Source organism: Bicyclus anynana, chromosome 10, assembly GCF_947172395.1.
Source record: "Bicyclus anynana chromosome 10, ilBicAnyn1.1, whole genome shotgun sequence".
In the NCBI taxonomy this organism is placed as follows: Eukaryota; Metazoa; Arthropoda; class Insecta; order Lepidoptera; family Nymphalidae; genus Bicyclus; species Bicyclus anynana.
In genome coordinates, this window is record NC_069092.1 from 15623602 (window position 1) to 15639880 (window position 16279).

The 16279-nt window shown below is 36.5% G+C and overlaps 2 protein-coding genes across 2 annotated transcripts in view; one reads left to right on the forward strand and one right to left on the reverse strand.

Moving 5' to 3' along the window:
• The first annotated feature begins 4117 nt into the window (after positions 1-4117).
• Positions 4118-12188, forward strand: LOC112047576 (actinia tenebrosa protease inhibitors-like). The gene is made up of 7 exons (XM_024084717.2): positions 4118-4126; positions 4902-5091; positions 5714-5896; positions 6732-6946; positions 9948-10053; positions 11063-11215; positions 11989-12188. Exons 1-7 carry the CDS (start codon positions 4118-4120, stop codon positions 12186-12188), a joined length of 1056 nt encoding a protein of 351 aa, XP_023940485.2.
• Positions 12189-14773: 2585 nt separating this feature from the next.
• The window catches only part of LOC112047589 (transmembrane protein 135), a 28073-nt gene continuing 26567 nt past the window's right edge, over positions 14774-16279 (reverse strand). The window contains exon 10 of the mRNA XM_024084735.2: positions 14774-15717. Within this exon, the coding sequence (XP_023940503.2) occupies positions 15666-15717 (52 nt within the window). The 3' untranslated portion in view covers positions 14774-15665. The remainder of the gene's footprint in view (positions 15718-16279) is intronic.

A 16279-nucleotide genomic window follows, 5' to 3' on the forward strand; every position in this document is an offset into this window, starting at 1 on the left:
TCGAAACCCATTGTAATTTTAAGAGTTAAATACATTAAATTAAATAAATTAAAATGTGAAAGTATTTTGTTTTATTTTTGCATAATCATCTTTTGCATCATTTGCATCTTTGTTAGACTTTATACTTTTTTAACAAATACTTTGTTGTCTGTCTGTCAGTCTGTTTGCCTTTTAACACGAAAGGTATCGAATATAAATAAAAACTATATGTATAATGAGGTCATAAGACATATATAGTTTTAATCAGATCAATGACCTCAGGAGACATTCTCAACAAGTGGGCCGAATATGAACATGAGTAAAACGGAAATTATGACGAAAAAGATTCTAATGATAATCTAGTAAAATATACAAGATTTTTACATTTTTTATTTCTCTAACGTTGAATAATCTAGAATTTGCTACAAATTCGAGCAGCGCATTGCAATCATGGTGGTAAAATTTAACGTAATCGAATATTACGAATACATTGAATATTAATTGGACAATTGGTTTCACCTAAGTTGGCAATATGAATTATGTTTGTACTATAATAATTATGCAAAAAGCATTAATATATAAATGGAAACCATTGTTAACGATCACTCCATTGTGTTTCGTACGCCACCTTTCTCATCAAAAACAATGAAAATCGTAAGTGCCTTCTGTGTGCCTAGTGGGAGTTTTCAATATTTTCATACTGTTACGATCGCGTTGACGTAAACGCGAATTTATATGAAATTGAAACAGGAACCATGTGAGTGAAACCGCGCGGCGTCTGCTAGTATTTCATAAATTGAGGGACGCCTTCAGTATTCTTTACATTACCTAGGCTTAGTAATATACAGATTTTAGAATTTAAACTATCGAGAGCGTTATCCAAAATGTTTAGATCGTGCCGCGATGCAAGAACCAGCTCATGACTAAGGGCCCCGTATGGGTTCGAAACTAGTCGGTCATACTCCGACCTAATATCACGTGGGTTTTAGCCGTTGTTTCATAATCAATTAATATACAATTAACATACCGTTATTATATCCATTATATCTTTGAATACAAACAGTTATTCTACTTGGCTGCCGTAGGGAGCGTTTGCGCGCTGTACGATCGGGACCATGGATTTCAGCCGGAGGACAACGAAGGTAGCCAAAGTATGACCGGTAGGTACCGGTCGTTGATGGTCGTTACTCATAGTCACGAGCAAAATTTACTGTCATTTTCTGAGAAGACGAGCTTCGATTTGGTATATATCTTATACTAAACTAGCAGTTTTTGCCCGTTTTTTACACCATTCAACTACACAAAAACATTTTTAAGGAGCTCTTTAGTCGACAAATACAATTACAACTATTTAATATCGATTCTGTAGAGACAGTTTTTATAATCGCATTAGATCGTTGATCATATACTTTGACAGAAAAGTAACGTCTAGCGAGGCAGGTCCAAGACAATAATTGGTCTGAGACTATTGCTAATAAGTGCGTCTGTGATTTCAAAATAACTGTATTTTTTTTTAATTTTTGGCTCTGTGTCTGTTTGTTTGTTTCGGGCTAATCTTTGGAACGGCTTGACCAATTTAAATTTAAATCTTACTGCAAGCTTGAGAAGGCTGTTGTACAACAATATTCCGGAATACATCCAAGGTTCCTGTGGGTTTTTTGAAAAATTTCACGCTTACAAAGTGGCGGGCGTCCGCTAGTAGCTATATTGCGAGTTTTATTTTTATTTGCGCATTTTTTAATTAACAGTTTTGTACTATAATAATAACAATGAAACTTTTGACTGGCAAAATTGTGAATGGCAAAATCAGAGGTCATATCCACTAGTCTATCACGGCTCTAAAATAGACCCAAAATAGCTTGTTCTTTCGATCGAATCGAAAACAATGCACTGTCTTTCGGTGCATTGGGACGAAAAAGAGAGCGACATTTATGATATAGAACTACACCGCTAGTAGTCGATATTTTTTTTGTAGCAAAAGGAAGCAAGCTTAGCTACAATCACGCCTGATGGTAAGCGATGATTCAGCCTATGGTGGAACACGCTTGCCTAGAAGATGCCTATTCACTCTTGACTTGATACCCATATTGTAGGTGGTGGGGAAAACTGAAGCTGGGAGAGCATTCCACATCTTTGCAGTGCGTATAAGGAAAGAGGAACTAAACCGCTTAGTACGCGTCCGAGGGAATTCGACGACATAGCGGTGCAGATCTCTGCGATGCCTAGCAGTCCTGTGATAGAACGGCAAAGGTGGCACAAGAACTTAATGTCAATATTTTTTTATACATATGTTTATATGTAAAGAAATAGATATATTTTATTAGTTCTTTCTTCCTGTAATTAATTTCAGAAATTCCCAGAATTTGTCTACTACATCATGACCCTGGAGTCTGCTTTGCGTACATGCCCAAGTACTATTTCTGTTCGAGACTTAATAGATGTTTGCGTTTTATCTACGGAGGATGCAAGGGAAATGGGAACCGGTTCGAAACCAAAGCCCAATGTGAAAGTACTTGTTTAAGACAATAGCAGTAGGTAAGTGTTTTATATATATACTCTTCAATAAAACATTATAAAAATAGTTATGGGTAGGGATAGGGTAGAGGTAGGGTAGGGTAGGGTAGGGTAGGGTAGGGTAGGGTAGGGTAGGGTAGGATTAGGGAAGGGAAGGTGGAAGTAGGGTAGGGTTAGGGTAGGGTAGGATTAGGGAAGGGTAAGTGTAGGGTGGGAGTAGGAAAGAAGTGCATTTTCGTCAAAGCGAAGCCTGACCGGGTCTGCTAGTTATCATATAAAACATTAACATCCAATAACAAATGGGTGAAGGACGTCTTTAATTATGAATTTCTTCTACAAGAGTTTCGTTCCAGTAAATTTTAAATTTTAGAGGATCATTATATTTGTCCTTGACTTTAAAGCCCGATGCATGTGATGTCTGAGTTGGTAAATTCTTCATACAAGCAATAAATCCAACCCAGTATTATCCAATTAATTATTATCAATTAACCAATGCATACGGGATTAAAAAAAACTGTCTATTGTATAAATTCATGTATAAAAATTAGTTTTAATTTGTTTCTGCAGTTTTGTATTTTTAACTAAATTATGTTTTTTTATTATTTACAGAATGATACCGTTTTGAAACAGACATAATCAAACACGCAGCGAAATAGAACAGTGGCCTAAAAATAAATAATGATTGTTTACAGAACGTTACCACTGTACTAAGAAATAAAAAATGATAATATTATTTTGTATCATTTTTACAACGGTTAAATCTATAATTTTGTTTTGTTGAGAAATAAATAAGTAACTTAAGCTAACTTATTATAATAAACTGACGGACACGGTCAAGCTTTGCTTTTACTTTTAGCTGATATAGAACTGTCTGGTTATATTATTATACTAGCGGATTGCCGCGACTTCGTCCGCGTGGAAATCAATGTAAACTTTCAAACCCTATTTCAACACTTTAGGGGTTGAAAGTTAAAAATTTTTAAAGAACATTATATTTCGTATTTTTTTCATGATTTATGAACAAGTTTTTATAACTGTAACTCTAAAAATGAAGGACTTTCTATACAAACTTTTAACCCCTTTTTCACCCCCTTCTCATTTGATTTTCGCAATAAAAAGTATCTTATAGCCGTATTATGTATTATGGTCGTATTATGGTCTTCAACCGTGGCAAGTTTCATTTGAATTCATTTGGTAGTTTCAGCGTGATACCCGAATAACAAAAAAACATGGACAGACAGACAGACAGACAAAAAATCGAAAAAAAATATTTTTAGCTTCACTATCGATTATATAATGCCACGCAACAAAAATTTCAAAATATCTTTAATGTACAGAATGTACAACAAACGTTATGCCACGGTATCAACGGAACCCTACACTACCCGTGAGCCAACACGCACTTGGCCGGTTTTTTTTATTTGGAAAAGTTAACTATCAATATCGAAATAAATTGAATAATGTTAATTATTATAATTAACTATTTGGTTTTACCTAAGTTGGGAAATACGACTAATAATCTATATATTTATGTACGAGTTTATAGCATTAATATAAATGGAAACCATTGTTAACAATCAGTACATTGCTTACCGGCACCTAGCAACCTTTCTCATCAAACACAATGAAAACCGTAAGTATATTCTGATTCACGTATAAATAATTGTGAAATTGTTTTAAGAAATGGCAATCCCCTGTTTATTATCGAAGCTATCGCGACTGTAGTCAAGCGCAAGCGATAACACATAACTACGATGAAGACTAATGTATTGATGCATAGACTCGGGTTTGCCTAGAAAATGCCTTTTACATTTGCCTTTTATGTATCCTGTGCTTGTGCTCCTGTGCTTGTGCTTTAAGTTTATATTTTCAAAGGCATGAACCACATGCGTAAAAGTTTTATTTATTTATTGAGAAAGTCAATTACTTTACGCCTAAAATCAGAGTATCTGTTGCAGTTGTACGTAATAAGTACTAAATTTGATATAAAATACTTTACATTCTTCAAACAGATGGGTGAATGTCGTTTCTAACACGGATCTTTTACTATAATGAGTGAAATGAGAATGCGGGGGCTTATTTCAAAAGACATAAGTACTATTAATTTGTTGAGAGTAGTGTATCTAAAGGTACTTTTAATAAAGTACCCACATACTTTTGTACCATATTGCATCCATATTTTAATACTAGTAGACGCCGCGCGGTTTCACCCGCGTGGTTCCCGTTGCCGTAGGAATACGGGAATAAAATATAGCCTATAGCCTTCCTCGATAAATGGGCTATCTAACACTGAAAGAATTTTTCAAATCGGACCGTAGTTCCTAAGATTAGCGCGTTCAATCAAACAAACTCTTCAGCTTTATATTATTAGTATAGGTTCATTTTAATAATAACATTGATTGTTACAGTTATTCTACTTGGCTGTGATAGCTTGCGTTTACGCGCAGCACGAGTGGGACGAGAGGGGAGAGCGAGGCGAGTGGGGGGAGCGGGGCGAGAGTGGAGAGTGGGGCGAGATAGGAGAGTGGAGCGAGAGGAGAGAGTTGCCCAAATGGAGCGATGCGTTTCATTCGGAGGAAGAGAGTGAGGAGACAGAAGGTACCTTGTTTAATAATAACCTTATTTGAACTGCTAAACTGCGGATAACCTTCCGGCGTCTGTTTCCTGCCACTTTCAAGGCTAGAGAAAATGGACTCTTTCTATTAGCGTCCCACGATATCACGAGTTTTATTAGCTCAACGCTGAAGCGGTTGGACTCATCACCGAGGGGTGGTGGTAGTTCGATTCCCACCCGCTGATTAATGTCGTACCTGCTTTCATCACAGTTTTTCCGACTAGTTGGAAGCGAATGGGATTATTGCTAATATTCAAAATATATAAATATAAATAATTTAAAAATACTTCTGCCATGATTCCGTCAAGCGCAAGTCTGTTTGCTCATAAAAAAAGTTCATCACTTCTATCTTACCTAACTCTCTCTCTACAATTAAAACTCACTACCGGACTAAGAAATTATCTTAGTCCGGGATCCGTAGAACATTTTTACAACTGATTAACGAATTAATTTTTGTGAGTAGCTTCATCTCGAGGAGACGATCAACTTTTTTATTTAGGAAAATTCTTGATTGAAGATTACAGTTATAGTAAAATGTTCTAGGGATCCCTGACTATCTACGAGTAGTTTAATTTATTTGTTTGTGCTAACTTCGATCATTTTTAGGAATTCCCGGAATCTGTCTGCAGGATGATAGCACGCGTCACTGCTTTCACGCCGAACCCAAGTACTATTACTCGCCTAAACGTAAGCGATGTTTAACCCTACGCTACGTAGGATGTGTAAATTACGGGAACAATTTCAAATCCATAGAAGAGTGTGAAAGAACTTGTTCAAACAGACCTACAAGTTAGTGTTTTTGTTGTAATCTATATTAATATTATAAAGCTGTAGTGTTTGTTTGCTTGAACACGCTAATCTCAGGAACTACTGGTCCGATTTGAAAAATTCTTTCAGTGTTAGATAGCCCATTTATCGAGGAAGGCTGTAGGCTATATATTTTACGGGAACGGGAACCACGCTGGTGAAACCGCGCCGCGTTAGCTAGTATATTATAATTTGAAGGACTGTTTATAATAAAGGCACTGTTATTTACTTTCAGCGTTGCAATAGCGTCGGATAATTGCCACAATGTTATGTGACCATCATAATCTATACCCTTAATATCACCAGATACACTATTGCAATGCCACTACAGTATAGCTTGGCAACTTCGTTCGTAACACTCCCATTAGTACACGCGGGCCGGGGACGTATATCGATGAAGAAAAACCCACGACTGATGCACCTCAGTTCCCCGCACGCACGTCTTCACACCCGCGCAGTCCTTCCCCCCGTCACCCGCATATCATGGGAGTGTCATCAACGAACTTGTCAATCTATATACGTCGTTGTTTACGTGTCTAAATTTTTTACATTAGGTACTTCATAGTTGGTGTATGTTACACCCTTGTGTCTTGGAAAGCACGTTAAACCGTCAGCCCCGGACCTTATCATTAACATCTGATAGTGGCTGTTAAAGAAATAATATCACTCTAAACCCGCCAACACGCATTCGAGCAGCGCGACGGGCTTAAACTAAGCTCCATACCCCCTCCTCTAAAAGGAGGTAGGCCTGGCCCTGTAGTAGGCCATTAAAATAGGCTCATAAGGATAATATCACACTTCAAATGTCTAATTTCAGAAGGTACCAACATCTGTCTGCTGAAGCCTAACCCCGGTCGCTGCCATGCGTTCTCCCGGAGGTTCTACTACTCGCACGCACAAAACAAATGCATCGAATTCACGTACGGAGGCTGCGGAGGGAACGGAAACAGGTTCAGTAATAAAGAAGAATGTGAAAGGACTTGTGAAAGAAGAAATTGTGAAAAATACCAGACCGCTCCAGTTCCACGATTCGTAAGCGTATTTGTTTTTAGTATAATACTGTATTATATATTCTGTATTTGTATTATATCTGGTAGGAATAGAAACATCAACGACGTATTTTAGACTACATACTAATAGGATACGAAATAAAACGCTTAAATCGGTAGACGAAAAAAGTCTGATGCTCATGATGAGTCTAAGTTGGTAAATTCTTGATACAAGCTATAGATACAACCAGTATTGGCTAATTATTATTATTATCAATTCACTAATGCTTATAGGAATATAGGATTAAAAAAAAACTTTCAATTAGATACATAGGTACCTGGATAAAAAACCAGAGGGCCTAGTGGCGTAAACGCAAATTTCTAAGGAATTGAATCCATCTAGTGGCACTACTGCACAACTGTTTCAATTCCATATAAATTTGCGTTTACGTCAACGTGATAGTAACATTAAGAAAATATTGAAAAATCCCACTATCCACACTGTTCCCATTTGTTTGACTGCAGTTTCGTTTTTTTAACTAACATTTATTTTTTTGTTATTTACAGAGAGATTCCGTTTGGAATAATCGTAATCAACACACAGCGAAATAGAACAGAGGCTTGAAAAGAAAATATGATCGTTAATTCACGGAATGCATCCACTATTCTAAGAAATAAAAAAAAACAATTCAATATTTATTTGTTTTACTTTTACCACGCTTAAATCTATAATTATTTACTAATATCTACAATACTTTATATCTACGAGTAAAGTGTGTGAGGTTGTAGGGGGCAAACTATGAATCTACTGAACCGATTTTTAAACGAACCGATTACGGAAAAGCGGGTGAAACCGCGAGCCGTCTGCTAACCTAAAATACCGACAACGAATTCACAGACCTATCTATACTAATATTATACATGCGAAATTAAGTCTGTCTGTCTGTCTGTTACCTTTTAACGGCTAAACCGATCAAGATGAATTTTGGTGCAATTGTAAATGGGACCTTGAAGCAAAATATAGGGTACTTTTTGACTTCTAAACTCGTTGTTTAGATTGTCCGATTTAGATCAAATAAACGCCATTTTGTTTAATAATCTGTTGGCATTTTTAGATATCTTTCTCATATAAGTCTTGACTATTGGTAAAAATCTCTAGAGATTGATTTGCATAGTCGTCTCTTGATGCCAATTTTTTACCACTAAGAAAGTCCTGCAATGCAAGAAAAACATGACCGGGTCAACACTCATGGCCGGTTCTGGCCGTTTCTGTGCTTTAACTATGGTCTTTTATAGACAATCTTTTGTGCGACCCATTTGTCATTTCCAGTCACTACCCGTTTAAAAAATGGGTCAATTTCATAATTTTTGCTTCAAAGATAATTTTTTTCATAATGTTTGACTCATCATGTTTTTGACATTTTTGGTTTGCAACGTTAACGGGACCATACACACCATTCATAATTTCAGACGCCTGGTATGAATTTGAACACCCTGTACAACAAAACTAAATAAACCAAATAAAAAACAGCGAGAAATGTCACCTTGATTCAATGAGCATAGATATGAAAATCATTAATGGATATTTACGAGTTACAGATCACTACATCCATCTAGCGAACAAAAAATGGATATTTTTTTCCCTTTAATATTAGGTAAAATAATGGTGCTAATACCTAACGCATACGTAATTTAAAAATATCTTTGCAATAAAGTAAACTTCAACGTTATCGTACTTGGGCTTTATAAAGAGTAAAGTGCGATAGTATTTTTATTAGGAAAAAATAACTATAAATATCGAAATAAATCTGCCAATTTGGTTTTACCTAAGTACTTAATTAGTCAATTATTAATAATAATTATAACTCGATAATTCTGTATAAAGTACAAATGAACTCCGTTATAAAATTATTATCACTCTACCGTTTCTACCACCACCTATCTTGTCAAACACTATGGAAATCGTAAGTAAATTCTAATTCTCTTGTTTAATATTAAGTTATTTATGAAAATTATTTCTCAATAGCAATTTCCATATATGTTTTTAGTGAAGTGCTTGGCATTTACTGTATCTGCAGTGGTAATAAAGGCTTTTTACACACAATTAAATAATTTTGTAGATTATGTGTAAACAAATTTATATCATCATCATCATCAGCCGATGAACGTTTACTGCTTGACATAGACCTCTTGCATGGACTTCCAAGCACAACGATCTCGACCCCCTAGCATCCAGCGGCTCCCTGCAACCCGCTTGAATTCCTCGGTCCACCTAACCTCTACCAGCACTGCGCTTTCCGGTGCGGGGTCACCATTCCAGCACCTTGGAATCCCAACGTTTATCGGCTCTTCGAACTATGTGGCCTGCCCATTGCCACTGCAGCTTTGCTACTCGCTGAGCTATGTCAGTGACTTTGTCTCTTTATTTCTGATTTGATCACGCAGAAAAACTCTAAGCATAGCTCGCTCCATCTACCGCTAAGTGACTTTGAGTGAAAGACAAATTTATATTTTTATCATCATCATTATCAACCCATGTTCGGCTCACTGCTGAGCACGAGTCTCCTCTAAGAATGAGAGGGGTTAGGTCAATAGTCCACCACACTGGCCCAATGCGGATTGGCAGACTTTACACACGTAGAGAATTAATAAAATTCTCTGGTTTCCTCACGATCTTTTTCATTGACCGTTTGAGACACGTGATATTTAATTTCTCTTACACAACTGAAAAATCGGAGTAGCATCGCCGGACCGGATTCGAACCTACGCCCTCCGGAATAGTCAGAGAGTAGAGGCAGAGGTCATATCCTCTGGGCTATTATGGATCACTTATATTTTACACTTATTTTATACCATTAAGTAAAGTCCTATTCATGAAAGAAGTCCACCAGACGCGGCGCTAATGTCTTAATGCTCATTGTCATTTGGTAATAGTCTTATTGTCATTAGTGTAAGGTGCTGTCAATTTTAGTTCAGGTTTAAGTCGTGGGACTTCTTTCATGAAAAGGACTCTATATCCAATTTATGTATTTGGGTACTTACAGTTATTCTACTTGACTGTAATCGCGAGCGTTTGTGCGGCGTTCGACTGGGGTGAGCGGATCGCTTCAGTTCAGTCGGAGAGTCAGTTCGTGAGCGAAAAGAACGAAGGTACCTCTCTGACCTTATGCTATAAGTCTGGCAAGTTCATTGATATGCGTGTGACGGGGGGAAAGACTGCGCGGGTGTGATATCGTGCGTGCGGGGAAGTGAGGTGCATTAGTCGTGGGTTTTTCATTCATCGCTACACACTCGGCCCGCGCGGACTATCAGGAGTGTTACGAACAAAGTTGGCAAGCTATAGCAGAATCACGCAGTTTCACCCGCATTGTTGGAATAAAATAGCCCATGTTACTCAGCAATGGCGTGCATAATGGTTTTACTAAGGTAGGCACTATAAGTACAAATGGTAAAAAACAGATAATTCCTTATTCAATACCCTACCTACCTTATAGGTTTGCAATCAGTAATCGGGGTAGTCATTGCATTTTTGCATCTATGATGTGCACGCCATTGTACTGTAGCTTGACTACAATCTCACCTATTAAGTGATGATGCAGTCTAAGATGGCGGCACGTCTTTGTCGGTAGGGTGGTAACTAGTCGAAGCCTCCCACCAGCCAGACCTAGATCAATTAAGAAAACCTCAATCGGCCTAGCCGGGGATCGAACCCAGAAACTCCTTTTTGTAAATCCACCGCGAATAACACTGCGCCACGGAGGCCGAGTGTAGAAACTTCATCTTAGATTGCATTAATTACCATAGGTGAGATTGTAGTCAAGGGCTAACTTGTACGTACGAGTAAGGACTCAATAATAAGTAAATAAAAAATTTATTGCTTCCTATTAACATTTACTGTGTAAAGGTAGAACTATGGGGATGCAATGACCTTCAAACATCTTTATCAAGAAGGAATTCTAACCTCGACTTTATCATTAAGTATCAACTTATATTCTCGATACGAGTCCTCTCAGAATGAGATGGGTTAGGCCAATAGTCTATCACGCCAGCCAAATGCGGATTGGCAGACTCCACATACGTAGAGAATTATGAAAAATTCTCGGACAGGTTTCCTCACTCGACTTAGTAAATGATTTTTAACATTTTTGTTCAATTTTAGTTATTCCTGGAATCTGTCTGCTCAAACGAGAACCTGGTTCCTGCATTGGTCACTTTAATAGATACTACTACTCGAAAAAACATAAACAATGTTTTCGCTTCATCTACGGAGGCTGCGGAGGGAATGCAAACAAGTTTGAAACCGTAGACGAGTGTGAGAGGACCTGTTTAGCGAAACCTAACCTTTCTAAGAACAGTAAGTAAACTTATTTTTTGCTTTTCAAAAGTTTTCCAGCCCCTTCTCTTTCGTCCCAACGCAATAAAAGAGATAGTGGTACTTCCTGTTGCGTTGCCATTGTTTGAAATTTGTCTATTTCTCTTACCGAGATATGACGTTGATCGCATGTTAGCACTAAAAGTGAAGAGAAATAGACAAAATGTATTCCAATAGCGGTAGAGTAATCCCAGTCCCATCTCATTCGTCCCAACGCAATAAAAGAGATAGCGTTAATTCTGGTTGCACTATGTCTATTTCTCTTCACGAGATTATCTTGTTGATCACATGTTAGCACAAAACGTGAAAAGAAAGACAAAATATCGTTCAATGGCAGTGGAGCAGTCCCAGTCCCATCTCTTTCGTCCCAACGCAATGAAAGAGATAGCAGTATTTCTGGTTGCACCGCCATTGTTTGATCTATTTCTCTTGGTCGCATGTTAGCACTACAGAATGCGGTCCTCATATTATTACGCACACTCAACTCCATATGAGAGTGTTCTTAGACATATTTGATGAAAATCGGTTGAGGTGAAAGTGGGGAAGAACAACTGAATGTCTGCAAATATACTCGAGGGGGGGTCTCAAATGAAAGCACCGAAAGGGAATATTAAGGACTTGAACGAGAGTGTAATTAATAACTTAATGACCTACAGGGGTTTTTCAAAATTTTCAATTTTATTTTATTTACTTATTCCTATAACCAATTTCAGTAAGAACCCACCCCTGTTTGCTGAAACCTAAACCTGGTTTCTGCTATGGGGACTTCCCCAGGTTCTATTTCTCTCATGAACAAAGCAAATGCATCGAATTCAGCTATGGGGGATGCGGCGGCAACGCAAACAGGTTCAGATCACCACAGATGTGTGAATTGACTTGTTTAGGGAGACTTAACCATGGGAGCTACGGGTAAGTGTTTCTTATTTAAATTCTTTTTCTATACTAATCTACTATATAAAAATAAGTCGGGTTTTCCTTCCTGACACTATAACTCCAGAACGCACGAATCGATTTCCACGGTTTTGCATTCGTTGGAAAGGTCTCGGGCTCCGTGAGGTTTATAGCAAAGAAAATTCAGGAAAAGGTAGAGGTAGGGTAGGGGTTAGGGTAGGGGTAGCGTAGGGGTAGGGTAGGGGTAGAGTTGGGAAGGGGTAATTGAAACTTTACATCGAGTTTCACGCGGACGGAGTCGCGGGCGTCTGCTAGTATTTTATAGAGATTTACCTACTTTTTGTGTTACCATAACACAAAATATTTAACCATTTCAACGTTACATCACTAAGTAAGGCTATTTATATCCGTATTCCAATGAGAAGGGGAACTAATAGCCTTAATAGCTCAACTGTACGAGTGGTCGTACTCATCACCGAGGGATGGTGGTTCGATCCCCGCACACAGTCTTTCCCGACTAATTGGAGGGCACTAGGAATATTGGTCATAATATTTAAAAAAGATATGGCAAATATTCTTTTTAAAAAAAAAAGAAAACTAAGCGGGTGAAACCTAGGTTGCGAGATATCTCTTGAAGATAAAAAGAAATTGCCGACCAATAGCGGCGGGGTTGAGACACCGCTTACTCTTTCGTCCCAACGCAATGTTGTTATGATGTATGCTGTTAATCCAACTTAGTACTTCCAGATTCATTATCATCATCATTATCAACCCATAATCGGCTCACTGCTGAACACGAGTCTCATCTCAGAATGAGAGGGGTTAGGCCAATAGTCCACCACGCTGACCCATTGCGGATTGGCAGACTTCACACACGCAGAGAATTAAGAAAATTCTCTAAAAACAATTTAATTTTTTTTTATTTCACAGAGAGACAACAGATGATGAGTTTGATGACTCAGTAGGTATGGACATTATCACACCCACAGACAAAGAACACTGAAGCACAGTGAAGAAAGAAGACTAAAATAAGTTATATGATCCACTGAAGACATAAAACGGGGTTTACAAAGAAATAAATACTTTAAAATATATTTGTTTTTTTTTCAGTCACGTCGTATGCATGATTATTTTAGAGTCGGAATAAATAAAATTTCGTCTTAATAAGCTTCCATCGTCGAGTGTAGTACACTGGAAACTCTGTTTATATTTAAATTTTCGATTTTATTTTTATTTTTAATTTAAAAGTATTATACAATGTGTGCCTTAAACGCATCCTTAAAATAATGATGTATTTATATTTAAATGCAACATTGTCGTTTTGTTACATAAAGACGTGTGTTACATGTGAAATTATTTAAATTGCTTTGTATTAAAACATCTAATACCTATATAAAATTCTCGTGGCCAATAATCCAGGCCAACATCTATTTTTCAAACCCCTAAATCCTAGGGTAGGGTAGTGGTAGGGTAGGGGTATGGTATAGGGATATGGTAGAGGTAGGGTAGCGGTAAGGTAGGGGTAGGGGTAGGGGTAGGGTATGGTAGTGGCAGGGTAGGTTTATGGTATAGGGATAGGGTAGGGGTAGGGTAGTTGTAGGGTAGGGTAGGGTAGGGGTAGAGTAGAGGTAGGGTACGGGTAGGGGTAGGAGTAGGGCAGTGTAAGGAAGGGTAGGGAAGAAGTGCAAATAATCTCACGCACTGATTTCTGGGATACTAAACTCTACGAGACGAATACCAGAATCTCGTTTCCCATGCACTGATATTGTAGGTATACTGTGCACTGCTATCGTAATAATTATGTCTCGACTAGGTTTCTACTAATTAGTTACTCTAATTAATGTAAGATAGCGCTATTATTAACTAATCCTCCGACATTATTATATCATTTTAGCCCTTTGTCTAACAATCGTCTATTGAGATAACTTGGATCTAAGATAAAGTTATCAGATGAGACCGCAGTAAAGAGCTACACACAACTAATTAAAGTAAATTAAAATAAACAGCAAATGACTTTCTAAATAATTTATTTAATTATTGTATACTTTAACTCCTACGTACTTACATATATGAATGCATAATATATAGTTTAAAATTATTTATCCAAGTAATAACTTACGACACCAAATCTTAATAATCTGTTAACTGTCTGTACTGTACTGTACTGAAAACATTGCGTAGCTATTTACTAAGTCATTAGGTAATTAGATGGTAAGAGACAAATGAAATTGGAAAAAAAATATGACAACAGAGATTACTTAAGATGACTTTTTTATCGTTATAATTCGGTTTTTCGCAATTTTATTAATAGTAACTACAAATTAGATAACGGTTTTGGTACATTTGGAAAAACCGAAATGCCGTCTGTAAGTAAGTTAGTTTCGGAACAAAAAAATGTCTTTAAATACATCGGCGCCGGTAGCACACTCGACACTGGGCGCTAAAAATTTTGTTTATTATTCATATCTTCGATTTTATTTATTTATTATTTCAAAGTACCTAGTATTATAATTATATTACAGATAATTTTAACCCCTTGTGTAACAATCGTTTATTGAGATAGCCGAAGTAGGTAAGCTTGGAATAAAATAAAAATATGTCACAATGAAAATAACAAAAATATATTATCTATACTTAAAATGATAATTTATAATTAAAATTAACAACATTATTACTTTATTTATTGTCACATACATAATACAAAATGTTTTAACATTAATGCATTAATTATTTAGCGACTGATCACAAGTTTATAACATCACAGTTCATACACTTAATTACCTAATAAATCATTAAAAAAATAATGATGTAATAAACGATTACCATCACTTCAAAAGTAACTAATAAAAATTAGACAAAAAAAAAACATGTTCCTATGTTTATTTATTTTTGTGCACTCTGTTACTGTATTTTTGGTGTATATACTAAATTTCGAGTAGGTACCCAAATACTTACGTGGATTTTTGGCATATATTTTTTAATATGACCTAAATTCCCATTTCCCTCTTAATAATATAAAAAATAAAAAAAATATTCAATCGTCTTCCGGTCGAATCCGACTCTTTTACCGTTGAATTATCGATAGCGCAATACAAGTTACCCGTGGCGCCATCTAGTCTCACACTTTGGAACTTACTTACTTACTATATTCAAAAAGCTAAAAGAAACGAATTTTCATACAATTTTCATTTGATAGTTAAAGCTATCACTCGAAATTCAGTCGGTACAATTTTTTCCGACGACGTCTTTTAAAATAAAGCTGTTGCCTTGATTACAATTTACACAAAACCATAATTTATCCAAAATACTTAGCCTTAAAAAACCTACGAAATTCAGTAGTAGTAGATATTATAAACAATCAAACATATAAACAAATTCATGAAATATACGCATTTAAAAATAAATATATCTTAAAATAATATAAAGTTTTGATTTTTATTATATGTAATATTATTGTTTATTCTTTTAGAGGTAGTTTCTCCATTTCTTGATAATCTTCCTAAGCTACACTTTTGACCATTTGCCTCAAGCTCGCCTCTATGACTTTATCCCTGTAAAAAAAGAAAATTACACACTTTATATGATGTTATATTACCAGTAGCGGACGCCCGCGCCTTCGTCCGCGTGAAATTTAGTTTTTCCAAATCCCTTGGGAACCGTGGATATTTCCGGGATGAAAAGTAGCCTATATGTCAATCTAGAGTCTTATTCAAATAAAAATCTATGCAAACTATCGCGTTTATAATATTAGTAGGACTACACGATAATATGAGTCTGTCATGTACAAATAAGACGCTTAATTTCCTTTTTATAACACAGAGAGTCTGCGACAGCCGTCCTTCATTTTAGGAAGACTGAAAAATTTGTAAGTCTATGGTTCTACTGAGGTTCTACTAAAAGTAGGTAAGTATACGGTAGTCAATTAAGGAGTTTGAACTATAGTGGTCTCGGAATGTAGCAGGTTTTAAGGGTTCAGGACAACATGCTAACCAACTAGCATTAATTAAGTATATTTTTTCTTTCTAACAAAAATTAAACTTGAAGAGATTTGAGAATAAATGGCTTTTTTATTTTTTATTTAACAGTCTAGGAATCATGTCCTCAATCATCACT

Coding starts and splice junctions, on each gene's coding strand:
- LOC112047576 (XM_024084717.2), top strand. Junction 5,092..5,713: donor AGAGAGTGAGGAGACAGAAG/GTACCTTGTTTA, acceptor GATCATTTTTAG/GAATTCCCGGAATCTGTCTG. Junction 10,054..11,062: donor CGTGAGCGAAAAGAACGAAG/GTACCTCTCTGA, acceptor GTTCAATTTTAG/TTATTCCTGGAATCTGTCTG.